The 21,859-nt window shown below is 55.5% G+C and overlaps 3 protein-coding genes across 16 annotated transcripts in view; 2 read left to right on the top strand and 1 right to left on the bottom strand.

Moving 5' to 3' along the window:
- Positions 1-5,104, top strand: part of EMID1 (EMI domain containing 1) — a 95,276-nt gene extending 90,172 nt beyond the window's left edge. For 3 of the 4 annotated variants that reach the window (XM_073312547.2, XM_073312544.2, XM_073312545.2), the window contains one exon: positions 1,160-5,104. In XM_073312547.2, the coding sequence (XP_073168648.1) occupies positions 1,160-1,516 (357 nt within the window). In that variant the 3' untranslated portion in view covers positions 1,517-5,104. The remainder of the gene's footprint in view (positions 1-1,159) is intronic. The other variant, XM_073312549.1, reaches the window with a different exon arrangement.
- Positions 3,287-13,682, bottom strand: RHBDD3 (rhomboid domain containing 3). Of its 4 annotated transcripts, none has more exons than XM_073312553.2 (6): positions 13,048-13,682; positions 11,440-11,596; positions 10,623-11,012; positions 8,423-8,588; positions 7,541-7,894; positions 3,287-4,801 (listed from the first exon to the last, which is right to left on the bottom strand). In XM_073312553.2, exons 1-6 carry the CDS (start codon positions 13,180-13,182, stop codon positions 4,603-4,605), a joined length of 1,401 nt encoding a protein of 466 aa, XP_073168654.2. In that variant the 5' UTR covers positions 13,183-13,682; the 3' UTR covers positions 3,287-4,602. The 4 variants fall into 4 exon arrangements, with proteins under 4 accessions (XP_073168654.2, XP_073168655.2, XP_073168656.2 ...); XM_073312554.2 differs by having other exon boundaries at positions 11,440-11,715; positions 13,048-13,138; XM_073312555.2 differs by having other exon boundaries at positions 11,440-11,715; positions 13,008-13,096.
- A 5,610-nt stretch (positions 13,683-19,292) lies between these two features.
- EWSR1 (EWS RNA binding protein 1) overlaps positions 19,293-21,859 on the top strand; it is a 41,377-nt gene continuing 38,810 nt past the window's right edge. For 4 of the 8 annotated variants that reach the window (XM_078848959.1, XM_073312773.2, XM_073312770.2 and 1 more), the window contains exon 1: positions 19,293-19,455. In XM_078848959.1, the coding sequence (XP_078705085.1) occupies positions 19,443-19,455 (13 nt within the window). In that variant the 5' untranslated portion in view covers positions 19,293-19,442. The remainder of the gene's footprint in view (positions 19,456-21,859) is intronic. The other 4 variants (XM_078848960.1, XM_073312774.2, XM_073312772.2 and 1 more) reach the window with 1 other exon arrangement.

Below are 21,859 nucleotides of genomic sequence, written 5' to 3'. Positions count from 1 at the left end.
TGGGCTGGAAGTGCCAAGCCCACCACAGCAGGGTCTTCTGTCCACTTCCTGCAGAGTCTAAAGCCTAGCTTGTGCTGGCTTCCATGGGAGCAGAATCCCGCCCCCCATTGTCATCAACGCTCCTCTCAGCTGCCATTGCAGAGGCTGTAGCGTGAACGCCATCTAACCGGGTAGCCCCCGAGCTCTGAGCCCAGCGGAGCCATCAGCACCAGAGCCTGGCTGAGCCCAGGAGGTGCTGCATTAACATGGGCTCTGTGGTCGCCCGCCATCCCCAGCCAACTGCTTAGCTTGGAGCATTGCCCCGTTCTCTCGCCCCCTGTAGTGACTGCAGTGGAGAGTGAGCACTTAGACACAGACCCATGAAGGTCCCCATGAGGAGCGGGCCTTGACTCCTTTGTCTACATGCCGCATACCTCACCTGGCTGGAGAGCGGGGATGTGAAGTGACAAACAGCCTCTCCCAGACCTGGAAGGGGAAGCCAGAGCCCAGAACTGAGCCGGAATCTCCCGCTTTGCTGCCCAGTGTTGCCTCATGTGGCTGCATTGTTGCTGACCACATACGCCTTCACGCGGGAGGGCAGGCTCCAAAGGGTTCCAGGCAGTGGCAGACTAATGCACAGGCCCATGCCCAGGGGCCCCAGCCAATTTAGGGCCCCCCAGGAGCACCAGCACTGTGCTCCCCCCCTTTTCCCTGGGAAAAAACCTGGCTCCATCATATGGATTCAAATAAGGGCACCATTCTCTCCTTGGCTGCTCTTCTGAAACAGCCACCTCTGCTGTGCCAGGCACATGCCTGGCCACACTGGGCCTGTCCTTGGCGATGGCACAACCAAACCCTGGGATCCGGGGCGATTCGGGGCTGAACTCTGCTGCTTTATCGCTGCTGCTGTCCGCAAAGGCAGGGAGGCTGACAGAACCTGGCCAACCCATGGGGCCAGCCCACGCCCAGGGCTTCGGCCTGCACCAGAGCAGGCACCTGGCTGCTGGGTGCTCTGCCTAGGCCACGAGTATGCTGGCACCGCACTATGGCCAAGGAGTAGCTGGACACTGACTCCAGTGATCAACAGAGCCAATGCCCTGCGCTCTTCCAAACTCCCTGGTTGGGTGTCAGTGGCGAAACGGCTGGATTTGACTCTGCTTTTCTTCCCTTCCCCTGCTAGAGCCAGAGCCAGGTTCAGGCGCCGAACCCTTCCCCACTAGCGCCCCCAGCTTCCACCGGGGCAAGCGCGACAGGCTGGCAGCCTACAGAATCGTCCCACGCCAGCTGGCCCAGAAGGCCGAGGATGACAGCAAGTGAAGAGGGGGCAGCCCACCCCTCGGGGTGTGAGCGGGAGTCATCTCCCCAAGCATTAAGGTCCCCTTGGGCACTCTCCCTTCCCTCCCCCACATCACTCTGGACTGTCGCACGAAGAAACGCTCGAGGATCCGTCCCAGGACGTGGGGCTCGCCGGCATGACGTATTTATTTGTGCTCTTTCGAAAGAGGCCTGTAACCAGTGTTATGTGTGTACTAACTGACCCCCTGCTGGCTGCCTCCTCCTGTCTCCAGCACCCCCTACCCCATGCTCCCCTCATTGTACTGCAGGGGGCGCTCTCTATCTCTAGGTGCTATTGTGTGGGATGTCTCCATGGTGCCCTTGGCCTGTAGCTCCCCAGCCTGGCAGGGATGGGAGAGAGGGCGTCGCTCGCCCTTCTGCTCCCAAACTGCAGAGGGTTTATCCTGGGCAGTCCCCAGGAATTCAGTCTTGGCTCCCCCACCAAGGGCGTGCAGGGGATGGTGCCTTGGCCCTTCCCAGTCCCCAGGGATTGGCTCAGCTCCCGTGGAGCCAAGTTCCTGCCGTTTCACCAGTGAACCCATCCCCAGAGCAGGGGCTGCTGGGACAGGTGTAGCGCTGCCCAGCGCCAGGCTCTCCGCCAGACCGTTACCCCGGTACGGGTTTGGGCCCCGGCAGCCCCTGAACAGCGCTGGCATTGCAAGGCAGCTCTGCCCATACCTCTGAACACGAGCACCAAGGTGGGGTGACCCGGCTGGCCACTGAAAACCAAGCTAAGCAGGCTGAGCCAGGATGGAGCGTACACCTGCTCAAACGCTGCCGCGCTGGGCTTTGGCTGCCATGGGCCCCTCTGGCTCAGCAGCCAGCCTGCCCTTGGCCTGTGTTCAGCAAAGGCACCTGAGGGGGGTAATTACCCATGTGGCCATCCCCCATCTCAGAGTACCCAGGCCTGTCTCAGGCCCAGGGAACAGCTGTGGGGCTTCCATCATCCAGCCCATTCTTCCCCCAAAGCATGTGGGGAGCAGTCAGGCCCCCACGCCAGCTGCTGTGAGTGTGCACAGAGATGGGGCTGAGATGCTGGAACCCACTAAGGCGGGGGCACCCTACCCCCCAGGCGGTGCTCGCTGGTTCAGGCAGCTCAGCTGCACCCAACACATGCCCGCTTCTTACCCCACAAAGGCTTTACCTGGAGCAACACTTCTTCCGGAGCAGGGGCAGCTACCACCCCTGGGTGGGGCTTCAGCTGGGCCTCAGGCAGGTCCCCTTCCAGCATCCTCAGCCCCACCCTGGGCACCTTCCCCCAGCGTGGAGGGATCTTTCCCCTGGAGGCCAAAGTGTCACCAAGGGGCAGTCGCCATGGTTGGATGTAGGCAGGGCGCCAGGCCTCCATTCCCTGCTCCACCTCCTTGATCAGTCAGGGAACTCAGCATCCCCACAGCTAAGGATGGCTAGGGAGGGGAGAGACATAACCAAAACCTATCTAGCAGCCACACACCCTTGCCCCACCTCCCACCATCCTCCCTGATGTCCTGGCTGCTGTGTACGCCCTTCCCTGTGCGCCCTGAGCACCCACTAACAACTGGGAGAGTTGCTGTCAAATGGGGAGACGGGCCAGAAGCAGGGAAGTCTGGGGTCATTTGTGGAGAGGCCCATCTGAAGCCAGCACCCGGTGCAACCCTGCCGCTAACTGCGCAAGCGGCTGGGGAGGGAATCTGCCTTTGTATTGTGTATGCTTGTGATCCTGGCCAGCCGCAGGACAAATGGTCTAAAGGTCATTAAAACGTGTCACTAAGCTCCAGCGGCACAGCAGTCTGGCTGTGCTCCTAAAGCTGGGGTGGGGAGCAGGGGGCTCGCACCACTGACGGGCATTGGCTGCAGCCAGGAAGGATGCTGGCTAGAGGCTCGGCGCTCCCACTCCGTCCTCACCCACAGGCTGCACCAAGGAAAGGACCTGAAGGAAACAAACGACCGGCCAAGCCTGGCCACAGGCAATGAGAGCAGCCAGCAGCCTCCCCAGGGTTTGGTGAAACTTTATTTCTCCAGCAAAGAACAGCAACAGTTCACCTCCAGGGGTCCACAGGTAGCTCCCCAGGCAGGCACGTCCGGCTGGCCGGGCAGCAGGCACTTCTGCAGGGGCCCTTATCAATGGTGGCAGAGCTCGCTGGCTCTCACAGCCTGTGGCAAGATAGACCAAGGCTAGAAAGCAGCTGAAGGGGGATGATGCTGGTGGTCTCCAGGTGAATCCCATGTAGGCAGGGCACCATCATGTCAGCAGCTGGTAGGTCCAGGAGCCAACACCTTGGTAAAGCCAACCAGAGGGCAGGCAGAGAAAGCAGGTTCCACCTTCCAGGCAATGGGATGGGAGCTGGCAGGCACCTTTCCCTGGCTAGCCCTCCCCTCTGCTTTCCAGGGGAGTCGGCCTTTGGGGAGCTCAGCCACATGCTGCGGGATGTTACAGTTACTGTTTAGGATTCCCAGACTGCTGGTGACATAACCCCCCACACTGAATGCCATGGGACTGCCTGGGACGATGCGATGTGTGGCAGAGTTTAGGCTCCAGACGACACAAGCATGGATCTTGCCTGTTTTCTAGCATCCCTTGCCCCCGGCAGCAGCATTAAACCTGGAGCTCCCTGGGCTGTGGAGTGCCTCGGTGCTCCTGCCCCCACTGCTGGCCTCACCCCCAACCCCAGCTAGTGACAGGATCTGTCTACACTGGTGCTTCCTAATGCCAGTTACTCAGTCACCAATTAGCTAATATATTTGCCCATGCTAGCGTGGATGCTCCCTAACTGTGAGTTCCAGGACACGGCTTGAATACCAGCCCAAATCATAAAGGCTTGTGCCCTGGAACAAACATTTAGGAGGACCAGAATGGCCTGTACTAGCCTGGCTGCTAACTCACGTTAAAATTTAGCACGGCCTTACCAAGGAAGGGATGGGTCAGGCAGAAAACAAGAGGCCGGAGCCTGTGGGGGCTGGCACAAGAGAAGGGATGGAGAAGGTAGGAGGCACCATGCTGCACGTGACTCCTCTGCACAGCCCGAGCCATGCCTCAGTCATGCAACTGCTCTTCCTCCCTGCAGCACCCAGCTCAGAACCGGCCTCACCTCTCCTGTTTCCCCATCCTCTCACACAGCTGTTCCCAAGGGAGCCCAGGCCTGGAGCTGAGCCCTACAGGACTCCCACATCTTCGGATAGAGGGTGCACCCAAGCTCATGGTGCTTCCAGTAATGGGCTTTGCTCTCTTCCTTCCCTAAGGGCCTGGTGATCTCAAACACGATGGCTCAGCTTTGGGCCGTTATTTCTGCTGTTAATTACTGGAGCCCTTTACTCTGTGGTGGGTATGGCTTGCTCTGTGGGAAGCAGATGCTCACGGCAGGCTGGCCTGCTCTCCAATGTCACCACGGCCTTGTCCCCGATCTGGCCTCCGATCAGCAGCGAGACGGCCCCCTCCACTCGGCCCGTGGCTGCCAGGGCCACCACTGCATGCTCTGTGGGGAAGCCCATCCTCTCCAGCTGCTGCAGCCTGGGGAACGAGGGGAACAGAGGCCATAAGAACGGCCAGACTGGGTCAGACCAAAGGTCCATCTAGCCCAGTATCCTGTCTTCTGACAGTGGCCAATACCAGGTGCCCCAGGGGGGAGAGGGATAGCCCAGGGTTGTGAGTTCAATCCTTGAGGGGGCCATTTAGGGATCTGGGGCAAAAATTAGGGATTGGCCCTGCTTTGAGGAGGGGGGTCAGACTAGACGATCTCCTGAAGTCCCTTCCAACCCTGACATTCTATGAATGAACAGAACAGGTAATCATCAAATGAGTGGAAAATTGCTAACATAGTTCCTATTTTTAAGAAAGGTAAAAAAAGCAATCCGGGTAACTACAGGCCTGTTCTTTTGACATCTGCAGTATGCAAGGTCTTGGAAAAAATTTTGATTATAAAGTAGTTAAGGACATTGAGGTCAATGGTAATTGGTACAAAATACAACATGGTTTTACAAAAGGTAGATTGTGCCAAACCAACCTGATCTCCTTCTCTGAGAAGGTAACAGATTTTTTAGACAAAGGGAACGCAGTGGATCTACTTTACCTTGATGTCAGTACGGCGTTTGATACAGTTCCACATGAAGAATTATTAGCTAAATTGGAAAAGATGGGGGTCAATACGAAAACTGAAAGGTGGATAAGGAAATGGTTAAAGGGGAGACTACAACGGGTCACATTGAAAGGTGAACTGTCAGGCTGGAAGGAGGTTACCAGTGGAGTTCCTCGGGGATCAATTTTGGGACCAATCTTATTTAACCTTTTTATTACTGACCTTGGCACAAAAAGCGGGAATGTGCTAATAAAGTTTGTGGATGACACAAAGCTGGGCGGTATTCCCAATACAGAGAAGGACCGGGATATCATACAGGAAGATCTGGATGACCTTGTAAACTGGAGTAATAGGATGAAATGTAATAGTGAAAAGTGCAAGGTCATGCATTTAGGGATTAATAACAAGAATTTCTGCTATAAACTGGGGACGCGTTACATGGAAGTAACAAAGAAGGAGAAGGACCTCGGAGTACTGGTCGATCACAGGATGACTATGAGCCGCCAATGTGATATGGCCGTCAAAAAAGCTAATGGCGGTCTTGGGATGCATCAGGCGAGGTATTTCCAGTCGAGATAAGGAGGTGTTAGTACCGTTATACAAGGCACCGGTGTGACCTCATCTGGAATATTGTGTGCAGTTCTGGTCTCCCATGTTTAAGAAGGATGAATTCAAACTGGAACAGGTACAGATAAGGGCTACCAGGATGATCCGAGGAATGCAAAACCTGTCTTATGAAAGGAGACTCAAAGAGCTTGGCTTGTTTAGCCTAACCAAAAGAAGGCTGAGGGGAGATAGGATTGCTCTCTATAAATATATCAGAGGGATAAATACCATGGAGGGAGAAGAATTATTTAAGCTCAGTACCAACGTGGACACAAGAACAAATGGATATAAACTGGCCATCAGGAAATTTAGACTTGAAATTAGACGAAGGTTTCTAACCATCAGAGGAGTGAAGTTCTGGAACAGCCTTCCAAGGGGAACAGTGGGGTCAAACGACATATCTGGCTTCAAAACTAAGCTTGATAAATTTATGGAAGGGATGATATGATGGGATAGCCTAATTTTGGCAATTAATTGATCTTTGACTACTAGCGGTAGATATGCCCAATGGCCTGTGATGAGATGTTAGATGGGGTGGGATCTGAGTTACTACACAGAATTCTTTCCTGGCTCGTGTCTGGCTCGTGAGTCTTGCCCACATCCTCAGGGTTTAGCTGATCGCCCTATTTGGGGTCAGGAAGGAATTTTCCCCCAGGGCAGATAGGCGAAAACCCTCCAAGGGCCTTTGCCATTCTCTGCAGCATGAGGCACGGGGTCACTTGCTGGAGGATTCACTACACCTTGAAGTCTTTAAACCATGATTTGAGGACTTCAATAGCTCAGACATAAGTTAGGGGTTTGTTACAGGAGTTGGTGGATGCAATTCCATGGCCTGCATTGTGCAGGGGGTCAGACTAGATGATCACAATGGTCCCTTCTGACCTTAAAGTCTATGATTCTATGAAATTATCCATCCCCTGTTGCCCATTCCCAGCTTCTGGCAAACAGAGGCTACGGACACCATCCCTGCCCAATAGCCATTGATGGACTGATCCTCCGTGAACTTATCTAGTTCTTTTTTGAAGAAACCTTTGGACTGTGGGTGGGGACATGGGGCTGGGCAGGGAAAGCAGGGGCAGGTGGGGAGAATTCAGGCCTGTTTGATGTGGATGGCTCAGTGGTTGCTGGTGGGCAGCCCACACTCCCGCAGGGTCCATGCCCAACAAACACACATGCAATGGCGCAGACAGCAGCCTGCCTGCCCATCAGGTGGCCCGAGACTCCACAGCTCCTCATGTGCAATGCTCTGCCTGTAGCTGTCACTCAGCAGGGTTGAGCTAGCCCAATCTGGCCAGGTCAGCATGAGAGGACCTTGGCGGGGGGAGCCATGAAGCATGAACAAGCTGCACCAGGGGCCGCAGCCAGCAGAGATGGAGGGAACCAGAGGGCAGCCCACGCTGTGCTCTCAGGCTCAGTGGGTGCTGCCCAAAGAGCCCCCCAATTTGGCTCTGGGTTAGAAGCCAAGTGGGCTGAAGCGTCTGGCCTCTGCTCCACACTGGTCACTAAGGGGTGCCTCCCTCTCCATCCCCCAGGTATCACCTTCCCCCTCCCCCCGCCATGCCCCTTACCGCAGAGAGGAGACGGAGGATTTGGAAAGCTGAACTCCTCCCACGGCAGCCTCCAGGCTGGCGTCCTTCAGGGAGGCCTGGATCCCGGCCAGCAGCAACTGCTCATCCAGCAGGACCTCTCCCGGGCCCAAGAGTGATGCCCCAGAGTGCAGGCTGGGGCTGTCCCATGAGGGAGGGCCCCCATGGAGATCTGGGAAGCCAGCCAGAGGGACGGACGGGTATGACATCTCAGAACCCTGCCAGCACCTAGGTCTTTCAGCAGCCCAGGGAGAAGCAGGTGCCATGGCTAAGGACTGGTCTGAAAGGCCCCCCGAGAAACACTGCTGGGCTGGGGGGGCAGAGAGTCCTGGAGACCTGGGAATCAAAGAAGGAATCAGAGGAGAGTCCAAACAGACAGCGGGAGGGAGCAGTTTCCTAACCCACCACAGAGGGCAGCCAGGGTGTCCCCCAATTGAGTGGGGGTTGGGGGGGGGGAGTTCCTTTCCTTCATTGGGGTTGGGGAGCGCCCCCTGACTCTAGCAGGGACATGTTTCTCACGCTGGCGATGCCAGACCCTAAAACAGTGGTACAGGAGACTCCCTGTGTCCGGGGGAGGAGGTTCTGGGTCAGCCGACATCCCACCCCAGGACTCCTTGCTATGCAGCACTAGACCAGAGGGGTTGCTGGTGGGTGACCCTCCCTCCTTGCCATCTCCAGCCAGGTTTCTGCTAGGCAGTCCAGAGCACTAACTGCTGGGACATTGAGGGAGGGAGATAAACAGCAGTAACCAGTGGGACACCAGGCCCGCCTGGGGGCACAAGGGGAGAGCCAGGGGCTGTAAGCTGATGATGTCTCTCATAGTGATGCAGTGAACCCCAGCCAGCCTGGAGCCACCCCACGTACCTGCCCCTGGTGCTGGCCACATGGCTTGTGGGAAGGATCCCCCCTCTTGGGCACAGGATAAAGCGGACGAATCTGCTTCCCGCCAGTGTCCTGCAGATGGTCCCATCATGCAGCACTTCCAGGCGCCTCTCTGACAGCTCCAGCCACGACAAGACCCTGGACCAATCTGCCACCAGTTCCTCTGGTCAAGGAAAACGTCTGCTGCAGGCCCCTGCTGGGGATGCTTCCTGGTCCCCAGCCTGGCTAGCTAGGAGCCAAATAACCCAAGGGTCTGCAAGGCATGTTGGGATCTGTAATCTCCATAAAGATGATGGCAGCTGTGACTGGCTCGTTTTAACCACATTAGAGGCAGAGCTCAGGTGCCTAATAATGCTGCCTTCAGCTGGGCAAAACTCCCCTGGAGTAACCGCAAACCCCAGGGATGGTTACTTTACGTGTACATCAGGTTGTGCCAAGGTCTGCGAGCATGAGCCAGAGACGGGCACCGGGAGAAAGCTCACGGAAAGGAGAGTGTCTGAGGTCATGCAATGGATGCCAGGCACTCAGTGCTAAAGAGGCGTGGGATAGCAAGATCACCAAGCTTCTGGGGGGCTCTCGCTCCTTTTCACTGAGATATTAACTGGTGTTTAGTGCTGGTGGAATGACAACCTTGGGAGACCAAACCCCTAAGCTACTAAAAATATACCAGCCGTGCCAGCTTCCTACCCAACAATGCGCCTCTGCCCTGAGCTGAGAGATGGGAAGGAAGAATCCAGCCTCTACAGCCCAGACAAGAGGGTCAATTAGTGGTTGTTGGCATGGTGGTTTCTGTGATGTGGGGACACCTAACCCCTAAGAGCTGGACTGAGACTCATCAAACGTCTTTCACATAGGCCACTGAAAAGCTATCAGGTGGGAAGGACTTTCACTCCCTCCCAGCCAGGGCAGCATCCAAACTAGGCTCCATATCCCATTTCCAGAGCGGGCAATCTGGGGCCTTAGCTATTTTCCTGTGGAGTGGACTGTTTTCTCCACAATCTTAGCTTTCATTTAAAAGAATTAATGGCTGAATTGTGACCCCAGGCACTCCCCCACCACTGACTTCCATAGAGTCACATCTGGGGGAGGCTGAGTGGAATATTCCCCAGTTTCTTGCCTTTCTGTTTGTGAAGACTCCTTCTGAATGCAGTGTCCTGCTTCCGAGTCTGCAGCCTGGCTTGGGAGGCCGGGGGGAGGAGGGGGGGCTGCTTTGCTGGACATTGTTACTTGCTGTTCCTGCTGCCGCCATGGCACCGAAAATACACATGCGTTGCAAACCTCCCGGCTGCCAGCTCCACGTGTGTGATACTTGCCTAGTCCCCGCTGACTTTGGCACAGCTGCTGCAGGCTGACCCACTGGCTCCATTGGCCCTGTGATGGGGCATATAAACCCCCCTCTGCACTGTCACTAGGGCGAGTCGCTACCTCCCCAGCTGTGGCTAATTAGTTGACCTGCAACAGCAGGGCTAGGAGTCTGCAGGCCAGGCAGAGGGGTGGCAGCCGACCAGGCTGGGACACAGATTGCTAGGAAGCTGCCCAGCAAGCAGGCCCTGATGCCTCTGAGGAGTGGGGTGAGGCTGCTGTTGGAGGAGGAAGAGGCCCCTAGTTGGGAGGGATAGCTCAGTGGTTTGAGCTTTGGCCTGCTAAACCCAGGGTTGTGAGTTCAATCCTTGAGGGGGCCATTTAGGGATCTGGGGCAAAAATTGGGGATCGGTCCTGCTTTGAGCAGGGGGTTGGACTAGATGACCTCCTGAGGTCCCTTCCAACCCTGATATTCTATGATCCCTTCTCCTGCCAGCTAGAGCAGAACTGGACTCACTTAGGGCGCTGACAGTGGGCCTGGGAGAGATATGACACACGGCTCTGACGATGGCTGGGGTTGAGCTAGGGTCAGGAGAGCTGGGTCTTAAATGGCTGGTGCACTTCCAGGACTGAGGCACCTAATATCTAGGGGTGGCAAAGCCCGGTGGAGTCCCACCCAGTCCCTCTCAGGGCAGGATTGTTCACTGGAGCGTTATCCAGGGGCATCCTCCCCTTCCCTGGGGACCCCATTCCACAGGCCAACTGATCACACTGGCTTGCAGCGTCTGCAGGGATACCTGTGCCCCTCTTCAGGGCCCAGTCAGTACCGTGCCAGGCTGGCGAGGCCCCGGGAACACCCTGCCCATCACACAGAGGATACAGGCCAGCCCTGTAAGCGCACCACTCAGGTGGAGGAGGAAGGGGCACCCGGGGGAGAGAAGCTGGCTGAATGCAAGGAGCAGCCAGGGCAGGGCCACCGCACGCGCCTGCCCCGTGGCCCCAGCCCTGCTCCTCAGCACCAGACGGCGCCCCAGCATGGCCAGGTGGACCGGTGTGTAGCCGCTGGCAGCAGCAGGGGGAGGCGCCCAGAGCCCAGCCAGGACAAGGTAGAGCACAGCCGAGATCACCGCGCTGAGCAGGGAGGCGTGGAGGTAGCGCAGGGTGCCGTGGTGCCGCTCCTGGTGCCAGCCCAGCACAGGGAAGAGCAGCACGTTGAGGAGCAGGAGGGCGGGATCCGTGTGGCACAGACAGTAGGTGGCCAGGCGATACACTGGGGAGAAGAGTGAGGGATGACCCGTTACTGTGGGACTCTCTGTATTTACCTTCCTCCTCGGGGAGCCCAGCGCTGGGAAAGGACTTAGCACAGGCCTGGGCCTGACCAGGTCTGGTCCTCTCCTCCTGCACGGAGCGGCCATTGGTCTCATTTCACAGCACGCTGAAAGCCCCCCAGGGCCTCTCCCTGCCCCACCAGTCCCTGCGCAGGATTCGCCGACACTGGAGCTGCACGCGCCATTCCCAGCTCAGTGCAGCCAGCCCGCCAGCAAGAGACAGGGAACCTCTCTGCTCCCAGCGGGATGCTCCAGTCTCCCACCAGTGACTTGTTAAACAGCCAGGCACCAGGAGTGAGAGCCCTGGAGCAAGGCTACAATCTGAGGGGTGGGCAAGAGGAGGGGGGTAGGGGCGGGACAGGTACCCACCTTGGAAGTGTCTGAACAGCAGGGCTGGCGCTAAGGACAGATTCTCACAAACCCCCAGCAGCCAAAAGATGCCAAGAAGCAGCATTAGGGTAACAGAAGCAAGTGGGGGGCCCTCCAGTCCCCGCATCCATGTTCGGTGCCTCCTGGGCAGCATCACCTTGAGAGGGGAGACACAGCTACACCATGGTCCTCTTGGAGGGATCCTGGATTTCGGGGGACTTGGCAAGGCAGGCAGAGGCAACCAGGGCCTGGGAAATTCTCAGACTCGGGGACTGTCTGTGGGGAGAAGGGGGGACTGAGTCTCCCAAATACACAAACAAACCATATAAGGGCAATGAGGATGCTTGCCCCAGGCTGTGCTCAGGTGAGGACAACCCCCCGGGATCCATTTTATGGGGAAGCAGGGAGCTCTGACCAGGGCATCCCAGTGTGTCCCCTGATGCCCAATACACAAGGAAACAAGGAGCCTCGAGCTTGCCCAAACTTCACCCTGGCCCCAATACATGAGCTGGGACCGTCTCCAAGATGCTGCCCTCTGCTGAACTGGATTTAATTTGCAAACTGGATACCATTAAGTTAGGCTTCAATAGAGACTGTGAGTAGATGTGTCATTACACAAAGTAAAACTATTTCCCCACTTTTATTCCCTCCCCACCACACTGTTCCTCAGACATTCTTGTCAACTGCTGGAAATGGCCCACCTTGAGGTGGGCCCACCTCCAAGATGCTGCCCTCTCGGAGCCCTGTGCCTGGCAGGCTGCACCCTGGCACCCAATGCTGTTACAGGAGAGATCCCCATACCCAGCACCCATCCTTGTCAGCATGTGAGTTGCAGGCAGATGAGAGGACCATGTAGCCATGCGGTTGTGTGGACTCTGTCCTGAGCTGAGGGTCAGGGCTACAGGTTTCCTTTGTGGCCCGGCAGCGAGGTGTGAACTGTGATCGCTCACAGCAGTTACCAGCCTGTCAGGCGCTTGCAGCTGTGTGAGACAACACCACAGATGAGAGCCACTCATGCTACAGAGGAGGGACCGCGAGGCAGTCAGCTCACAGCCGGCTGGGCCCTGCAGTGCCCACTGCCCCGGGACGGGAGAACCGCCCAGCTGGCCTCAAACACAGGACAGCAGGTGGCTGCTCTTTCTGAAGCCTTGTGTTGCAAATCCTGCAGCTCATGTGCTGGCCTGTGCCCTGCTCCGGTGCCAGGACCGGACTGCCAGGAGCCTCCCCTTCCCCACCCCAAACAATAACTCATGGCCTCATTTCCCCAGCCCCTGGCTGTCTGGGTCCCTGTTGCTGCAAGGGGCATATGGAAAGCACCCAAGTCTGGGTCCGTGGGTTCTCAGCCTGTAGGATGGTGGGGGGGGAGGAAGGGGGGGTGCCCGCCTCCCCGCGGGCTGGGGGGGGGGAGGAAGGGGGGGTGCCCGCCTCCCCGCGGGCTGGGGGGGGGGAGGAAGGGGGGGTGCCCGCCTCCCCGCGGGCTGGGGGGGGGTGCCCGCCTCCCCGCGGGCTGGGGGGGGGGGAGGAAGGGGGGGTGCCCGCCTCCCCGCGGGCTGCTCTTCGCTCCGCACCGAGGTCCGCTCCGGGGCAGCAGGGCCAAGCGTTTCCTACCGCTCCGGGCTGCTCCGCTCGCTGCTGGGCAAGCTCGGCGCGGGAGCCGGCTCCGCTGCTCCCAGCAGGCCGCGTGCCCTGCGGCTCCCGGGGCGGCGTGTCCTCACCGGGCGGAGGACGCAGCAGCCCGGCCATGCTCCGCGCCCGGCATGTCCTCTCCGCCCGAGCGCCGGGCCGGCCAGGGAGCGTCAGGAAAGCGGAGCCCTGCGGGTGAGCGGCGCGTCTCCGCCCGATGCGCTGCCGGAGTCCGTGCGGGGCGGCTCTGGCCCGCGCGGGACAGGCCTCGGGCCGGCTGATCGATGGGCCCTGCTGGCCGGGGGCCCTGGAGCTTTGCTCCTTCTAGGCCACTGCGAGCATTTCCCCGGCCAGTCTCCCTGCCCCGCGCGGAGAGCTGGGCGGGTTTGTAAAGGACCCGGACTGGTCTGGTCTCGGCTGCTCGCTCCCGTTTGCGTTGGACACGGAAAAGTTCGTTCGGGTCCCTTCTGCGGTCCAGGCGGCACCGCCGCGGTTGGGCTGCAGGGAGGCTCCAACCCGGGCAGCCGCACGGGGGAAGAGGTGGCAAACCTCACGCTTCAGGGCTCAAGGCCTCGCTGCCACAGACCAGGGCAGGGGCAGATGACCCCACCTCTGCTCCCCCGAGGTTCTTACACCGCCCCTGAAACACTGGGTCCTAGCTCCGGGCAGGCAGGATCCGGGCAAGCGGGACCTCGGCTCTGAGCCGGCCTTGCAATGTGCCCTTTTCTTCGTTTATTTTTAATCTAATAAAATATTGCTATTGCCATTGGATTTTGTGACCCAAAACACAAGCGTGGGGCCCAACGGACTTGGACGTTGGAGGCCCATGATGCAGAATATTAGGGTACAAGACACAGAGGTGCTCAGTAGCCAGGCCTCATTGAAATCAGTGGGTGCTCAGCCCCTCTGAAATTCATCAACAGGGCCAGCTTCTTTAAAGGGCTCAGCTATGTTCACCTCTTGGACCAGATCCTGTGCTCCACTTCGGACTAAATCAAGAATTGCCTCTCCCCTGGTGGGTTCGAGGACTAGCTGCTCCAAGCCGCAGTCATTGATGAGGTCTAGAAACTTTCTCTCAGCATCCCCTCCTGAGGTGACAGGAACCCAGTTAATATGAAATCCCCCATTCTTATGGAGTTTTCTATTTCTATAGCCTCTCTAACCTGCCTGACATTTCACAGTCACCAGCCTGGTCACTAGCATATTCCTACAGCTTTACTCAAGTGAGATTGTAACGGGGTGCATACCGCACCCCATTGGATTTAGTCCCTTGGCCCCGTTCCTTAAAGACTCAGGGACGCTGTAAGCTGGTGCAACACCTGTGCTCTTTGTTTGGTGTCCACCCCCACCACCAGTTTCCTGCTATTTACATGGCTTGGCCTGACCAGCAACCAACTAGTAGGCTCTTTCCTCCCTCCGAGCCGGGCCGGAGCAAGCGCTGGCTATTTACCCAGCCCCAATCCATTCCCCCTGATTGGGGCTGGGGCGGCAAGAGCTGATTAAGGGCTTCCCTAGCAGTGCCCTGCTACAGAGATGTTATGCAAATTTGCACATATATCTCTTAGCTCATTACATGATTTTCATATAATTTAGGCATGACCATAAGCTTTGGCATAAGGTTAGTATACCCCACTCTGAGCAGTAGCAGGGGATAGAGCACAGAGCTGCACAAAACTTGGGTGATGTGTAAGCTGAATGGGTGCTGAAGTGTCCAGGGTGTATATGAGTGGTGAGAATCTGGGGAGCTGAATTTGGGGGTGGAAGATGACAGTGGCTGTCAGAGGAGTGTCTGGCTGGAGGAACTGGATTTGTAGAAGTGTCCAGGCCGGTGACTGGGTTCCAGGAGGGGAAAGCTGGGGTCCAACTCAGTGGCAGGGAAAGCTTGGGATAGAGGTACAGGAAGAGGGGATTGTGGTGTGCAAGGAAAGCAATAGGGGATCTGGCTGAGGGAAATGCAGGAATAGGTTTGTGGAATATCTGGGGGTGGGAGGTGGATAGCTTGGGGAAGAAGCTAGAGACAGCTTGGTGTGTGGAGGAGATAGCTGGGGGGTGACTTTGGGGGACGTCTGAGGAAGATGGGGGCTTTGTGAGAGCTGAGGGTTTGTGTCCGAGTGTTGGGGGCAGCTGGGAGGGATGGTAGTCTGTAGAGCTGGTTGGTGGGGAGGGGCTGGGTGGCAGCTGGGTGGAAGAGCTGGGGCCAGCACTGAGCCCCCCACACCTTCTCTTCCTGCCTCTTCTTGGCTGCTCCTTCCCTGCTCAGATCCAGCAGGGGGTGCAATAAGAGAGAGGCCACTGAGCTTCAGTTGCAGGTCATTCCTGCAGCCCAGCCTATGCAACCTGGGCTGTGGCCATGCCACAGGGAGGGCTGCATATGTGAGTATCACATGAAATGCCTCTGCAGCGCTTCTCAGGCCAGGCTTCTGCTGAGTGGGGTCCAGCTACACCCATGGACTCTGCTGGCCTTTGTGGGGATGGACAGGCTCCCCTGCAGTGGGGCTCAGCTGGGCTCCTTGAGCGTGGTTCCTTCTCCACTGGAAAAAAAATAAATGCCAAGCGCCCCCTCTCCCAGAGCCAAACTGAGCGGTCACTCAAAGGAGATTGTGCAGCTCCTCCCTCTCCTTTCTCTGATCAGCAGTGAAACAGCTAACAGCCTCGGACTAGGTAACCTGTAATCCTCTGTGCTAACACGCCATTGAGAGGAATGGGGCAGTTCGCACCTCGCACAGCTCTGGTTTCAGGCTCTCTACAGCACCAGGCAGATATTACTGTGTCTGGCACACTCCAGGCACTACTGAGGGGTTTGTTTACAACTGTAAAGGACACAGACTTGCTTTTTCTTTTTCATAGAAATCATAGAATCATAGAATATCAGGGTTGGAAGGGACCTCAGGAGGTCATCTAGTCCAACCCCTGCTCAAAGCAGGACCGATCCCCAGTTAAATCATCCCAGCCAGGGCTTTGTCAAGCCTGACCTTAAAAACTTCTAAGGAAGGAGATTCCACCACCTCCCTAGGTAACCCATTCCAGTGCTTCACCCTTCTACTGAACTAGTGTTTCCTAATATCCAACCTAAACCTCCCCCACTGCAACTTGAGACCATTACTCCTTGTTCTGTCATCTGCTACCACTGAGAACAGTCTAGATCCATCCTCTTTGGAACCCCCTTTCAGGTAGTTGAAAGCAGCTATCAAATCCCCCCTCATTCTTCTCTTCCGTAGACTAAACATCCCCAGTTCCCTCAGCCTCTCCTCATAACTCATGTGTTCCAGTCCTCTAATCGCAAAAAGAAAAGGAGTACTTGTGGCACCTTAGAGACTAACCAATTTATTTGAGCATAAGCTTTCGTGAGCTACAGCTCACATTTTTGTTGCCCTCCGCTGGACTCTTTCCAATTTTTCCACATCCTTCTTGTAGTGTGGGGCCCAAAACTGGACACAGTACTCCAGATGAGGCCTCACCAGTGTTGAATAGAGGGGCACAATCACATACCTCGATCTGCTGGCAGTGCCCCTACTTATACATCCCAAAATGCCATTGGCCTTCTTGGCAACAAGGGCACACTGTTGACTCATATCCAGCTTCTCGTCCACTGTAACCCCTAGGTCCTTTTCTGCAGAACTGCTGCCGAGCCATTTGGTCCCTAGTCTGTAGCGGTGCATTGGATTCTTCCGTCCTAAGTGCAGGAGTCTGCACTTGTCCTTGTTGAAGCTCATCAGATTTCTTTTGGCCCAATCCTCTAATTTGTCTAGGGCCCTCTGTCTATCCCTACCCTCCAGCGTATCTACCTCTCCTCCCAGTTTAGTGTCATCTGCAAACTTGCTGAGGGTGCGATCCACACCATCCTCCAGATCATTTATGAAGATATTGAACAAAACCGGCCCCAGGACCGACCCTTGGGGCACTCCACTTGATACCGGCTGCCAACTAGACATGGAGCCGTTGATCACTACCCGTTGAGCCCGACAATCTAGCCAGCTTTCCATCCGCCTTATAGTCCATTCATCCAGCCCATACTTCTTTAACTTGCTGGCAAGAATACTGTGGGAGACCGTGTCAAAAGCTTTGCTAAAGTCAAGGAACAACACGTCCACTGCTTTCCCTTCATCCACAGAACCAGTTATCTCGTCATAGAAGGCAATTAGATTAGTCAGGCATGACTTGCCCTTGGTGAATCCATGCTGACTGTTCCTAATCACTTTCCTCTCCTCTAAGTGCTTCAGAATTGATTCCTTGAGTACCTTCTCCATGATTTTTCCAGGGACTGAGGTGAGGCTGACTGGCCTGTAGTTCCCTGGATCCTCCTTCTTCCCTTTTTTTAAAGATGGGCACTACATTAGCCTTTTTCCAGTCATCCGGGACTTCCCCCAATCGCCAGGAGTTTTCAAAGATAATGGCCAATGGCTCTGTAACTCTGTAACTCCTTTAGCACTCCCGGATGCAGCGCCTCCGACCCCATGGACTTGTGCTCGTCCAGCTTCTCTAAATAGTCCCGAACCACTTCTTCTTCCACAGAGGGCTGGTCACCTCCTCCCCATGCTGTGCTGCCCAGTGCGGTAGTCTGGGAGCTGAATTCATTTTTGAATGAAAGCTGAGGCTCTGAAGCCCAAGATGGCAGCTCATACAAAATGGAGATAAAGCATATGCTTGTGTCCACCCCCAGTTCAGTTCTTGCTGCTCACACTATTGCTTTCACCTGCTATGCTGTGTTGATTCTAGTGCAACAGGGGGAGACTTCCTGAAAAATGCTAATGCAAAGAGGGTCATTTTCTTCTAGGAGAGGCTGCTTGTGTTGTTCAGTGTTTACCCATGTGGGAAGCTAGCAGACTAGGAGGCAGTGGGGGGCAGATGACGAGGAGTGGGGAAAGCTATTTATGTGACTCTGGATTAGAGTTGGGTGAACATTTTCAGACAAATGCATGTTTCCTTATAACCTTTACTCTGGGAGGAATTCTGCGCCAAAAAATAAAAATTCTGCATATTTTATTTGTCAAAATAACAATATAATCATGCCAGTTTCAATTATTTTGGTAATTTATTTCAAAATACCTGTCAGCATGTATATCTGTAACAATACAGACAACAAAAAAGTTTCAGGACATGTTTTTTTGACAAACAGATACCTTACTAGGCATATTAATATAGAGCATGGAGTAATAATTCATTTAAACTACAATACAGAACCATATTTCCTGCACCCCTCAGAAGCAGTGCAAAGGCTTGGGGGAGTCAGGGCTAAGGGAGGAGCTCAGGGAGAGGGAAGTAATTGCTGGGCAGGAGCCTGGGAGTGAATCTGGAGGGTTGTTGGGTGTGGGTGGGAGGTATGGAACAATTTTTTTTTTAGGGATGGGAGGATTGTTAGGGAGTTAGGGAGCCTCCCCCATGCAGACCCTGGCTGACTCTAGCATCGCCCATTCAGTCAGGCTCATCTGCCCCATCCCTATGTGTCCCTGCACCCGCACTCAGCCACACCCCGTCCCCTTGTGTCCCTGCACCCTCACTCAGCCACTCCCCTCCCCCTGTCCCCATGAGGCCCTGCCTCCACTGCCATTCAGCTCCTGCCCTAGTCCGTCCCTCCCACTAGCCCTTTTGAACCCAGCTCTGCTACAGAGTTTGGGCCTGCTGCGTCACAGCTCCCCAAATCACTTTCAAAGTCTATGAAACATCTATAAACTGTGATGATGTTGCATAATTCACACCTTAAGATGCTGTGTCAAAACATCACTGCCCAAATCTACGTAGTCACATCGTGCTAGCTCACTCAGTGAGTTCTCCCACAGCTCTGTGCACTGACATCACAGCAGCATGCTATGGCTCCCTCAGATGACATCACACCAACACCCCACAGCTACCTGTGATGACATGATGACATCACACAATGTTGTGTAATGTGATTTTAAGCCAAGATAGGACTCGTGGGTCATTTCAATAAGTACAGCCTGTGATGGCAGCTCTTCCCCGTCCCCGCATCTCCCCCCATGGGCGGCACCCAGCGACGAGTCTGGGGCTGCTAGCTGCTCCCAGACCCTCCCCCATCCTCTGAGGCCTATGCTGCGTTTCCCTAGAGTGTCTCTTGAACGACGATCCCTAACTGGGGTGGACTGAACCATTCCTCACCCCAAAGGGGAGCAATGCCTAGAAATAAAACTCCGTGGCCCCTCTCGCCTCCCTTGGCAGGCTCCCGACTGGTCTGTGCTCCCTGACTGGGGGAGGGAGTCTCCGTGCGGAGGGGAGTTGGGATTAGGCGGGACGGTGGGGAGGGGAAATGTAGTTAGGTCCCCCCCATTTGGAGTGGTAGGAGCCGAGGTTGGAAAGGCTGCGCATGAGCGCGCGGCAGAGGGACCAGACGGACGTTGAGAGAACGAGGAGGAAGAAGCGAGAAAATGGCGTCGACGGGTGAGTGGCGGGGCCGGGCCGGGCCGGGCCGGGCCAGGCCGGCGACAGACAGACAGACTCGGGCCGGGCCTGGCCCCCAGCCTCGGGGGCGAGGCCCCTTCGCGTGGGGATGGCGCGGGGCGGATGGGCCCGGGGCCGCGGGGGCCCCGCCCCGCCACAGACGCTTCCCGCGGAAGGCCGGGACCACCGGGGGGGGGGGGGGTTCTGGAAGCTTCTCCGGGCCGCGTGTGACGGCGGGCGGTTAGGGCGGGCGGGCCCGGCGGGGTGGGGGGGCACCGGGCGGGGGGCGGCCTGGGCCTGGGCCTCGCTCCCATTGTGTAACGTTCAAACGGGCGGCGCGGGCTCCCTAGGCCCGGCTGCGGGGCCTACCCCGCTCTCTGCGCACGGGGGGCGGAGCGGGATCCGCTCCCCGGCCTCGGCCGGGGCCCGCTGCGCCGTCCCCGCCGGGCAGAGCCGCCTCCCCGCGTCGGGCCTGGCTCGTCCTCCCGCAGCCGCCTCCATGCCCCCGGGGAGGGCTGCGTGGGGCTAGCCAGACACTCGGCCTCGCCCTGCCCCGCACTCAGACAATGGAGCCGCCCGAGGGCAGGGCCGCTTGTGGCAAATGGCGGAGACTGAAGAAGGGAGCTGGTGCGGCCCTGCTTGGAGCCGCGGCGCCCCCTTGTCCAGCTCCGCCCTGGGGCCTCTGCCCTGCCCAGGATTGGCCGCCCTGTGGGGCCGAGGCCACGGAGAGTTCTTGGGTACTGCCACCCGGTGGGTTTAGGGCCAGATGGATACAAATACTGGCGGCTAAATGCCTTTAAAAAGCTGGCCTTATCTTTCCAGGGCTCTGAAGTGGGCTGTATTCAGCAAAGCAAAACGAAATGGACCGTAAGCAATTTCCTGAAGGAGAAGTGGGTCATTTTCATAAGCCTAAAAACTGATGAGAACTCCAGTGTTCAGTAGACGTGTGCTAATTATGATCTTGTCAGTTGTCTGTAATGGGCCACTCTCTTATCACTTCAAAAGTTTTTTTTCCTCCCTTGGTATCCTGCTGTTAATTGATTTATCTTGTTAGACTGACCTCACACTTGCTAAAGCAACCCCCCATCCTTTCATGCATTTATACTTGCTCCTGTATTTTCACTCCATGCATCCGATGAAGTGAGTTCTAGCCCAGGAAAGCTTATGCCCAGATAAATTTGTTAGTCTCTAAGGTACCACAAGGACTCCTCGTTCTTGCTAATTATAATGAAAGCCTGCTCTCTCCTGTTGCGGCTAGAGTTGTAAAATGGATGTTCTGTGTTAAAAGGCATCTACCATTGAAGGTTTGAACTATGGTATGGTAATGGAGGTTCGGGCTCACTAGACAATTAGTTTCCTAGAAAATCTTTACTTGACATGAGATGTCTTTTCATTTAACTCTTTAGATTTAAGTGTTCTGCATGCTTATTGCCAAAAATGAGAACACTTGTGTACTTCAACATCTGTTACCTAATCTGTATGTCCTGTTTTGCACCAAAACAAAATGCAAAAACCACACCACCTCTAGTCCTTTAAAGCTGCTTTAACAAATTATTTTTAAGGATGTCTTTAAAATATAGAAAATTGGCTAAGGAATGAGAGCATGTTTCTGTTGGTACAAAATTTACAAGGCATTAGATTATGCGTTATAAGTCCCATCTTGTATTGTTGTCAAAGTGCATTCTTAAGTAACATTTACATTAATATCCCCTATGTAATGTTCGAAATTTACTGCTTCTCACCCCACTTTGGCAGCTTTGCTCTTTAGAATCCAGCTTCACTAACTAGTGCTAACTGCTTTGCAAACCTGGAAGTACAGAATGTCTGGCTCTGCATGAGTCAGAACAGCTGCTGGTGTAGTTTAGAATTGAGAGTCTGAGGGTTGTCTTTAAGGACCTTGTTTAAGAGGGGATGATCTGAAAGGGTGGGAGCACGGTTCTCCCATTATTGCCCTTCTAAGATCACTAATGATTCTGTACACCTGTAATTTTTCCAATGGCAAATGCCCCACCTGCATAGATGTTCTTAAAACACATATTCATACTTGATGATAGATCAGGAAAATTATCTTAAATTAGGGGTTGACAGTTAATGCTAGTATAGTGCTTTTTCTTTCTGGCTTAACATCAAATGAATTGCTCAGGAGAGAGACTGATCTTTGCCCCTTTTTCAGACCAAGGAGTAAGTGATTACACCAAAGTGTTAAAATTCCAAGATCTAGAAACAGTTGTCTTGCGTTTTAGGGTGTATATCTACAAGTATTTACATCCCCATTTTAGCAAAAAGAGGGACTGAATAACAGTTTTGTTAATATAATTACATGACTAAAGATCTTTTGCAAGGTACACATTTGAAAATAGAGTTAGCACTTCAGCAACTTTTCATCAGCATGTTATGTTGCTGG

This window comes from Lepidochelys kempii, chromosome 15 (genome assembly GCF_965140285.1).
Source record: "Lepidochelys kempii isolate rLepKem1 chromosome 15, rLepKem1.hap1, whole genome shotgun sequence".
Taxonomy (NCBI): domain Eukaryota; kingdom Metazoa; phylum Chordata; order Testudines; family Cheloniidae; genus Lepidochelys; species Lepidochelys kempii.
This window is presented reverse-complemented; position numbering and strand designations above follow the sequence as displayed.

Excerpts from the sequence above, each read along its gene's own strand:
- RHBDD3 (XM_073312553.2), bottom strand. The coding sequence starts at position 13,182 with ATGGCCGGGCTGCTGCGTCCTCCGCCCGGTGAGGACACGCCGCCCCGG. Across the intron at positions 11,597-13,047 it reads GAGCGGAGCAGCCCGGAGCG|GTGATGCTGCCCAGGAGGCA; the intron begins GTAGGAAACGCT and ends TCCCCTCTCAAG. Across the intron at positions 7,895-8,422 it reads GTGGCCAGCACCAGGGGCAG|GTCTCCAGGACTCTCTGCCC; the intron begins GTACGTGGGGTG and ends TTTGATTCCCAG.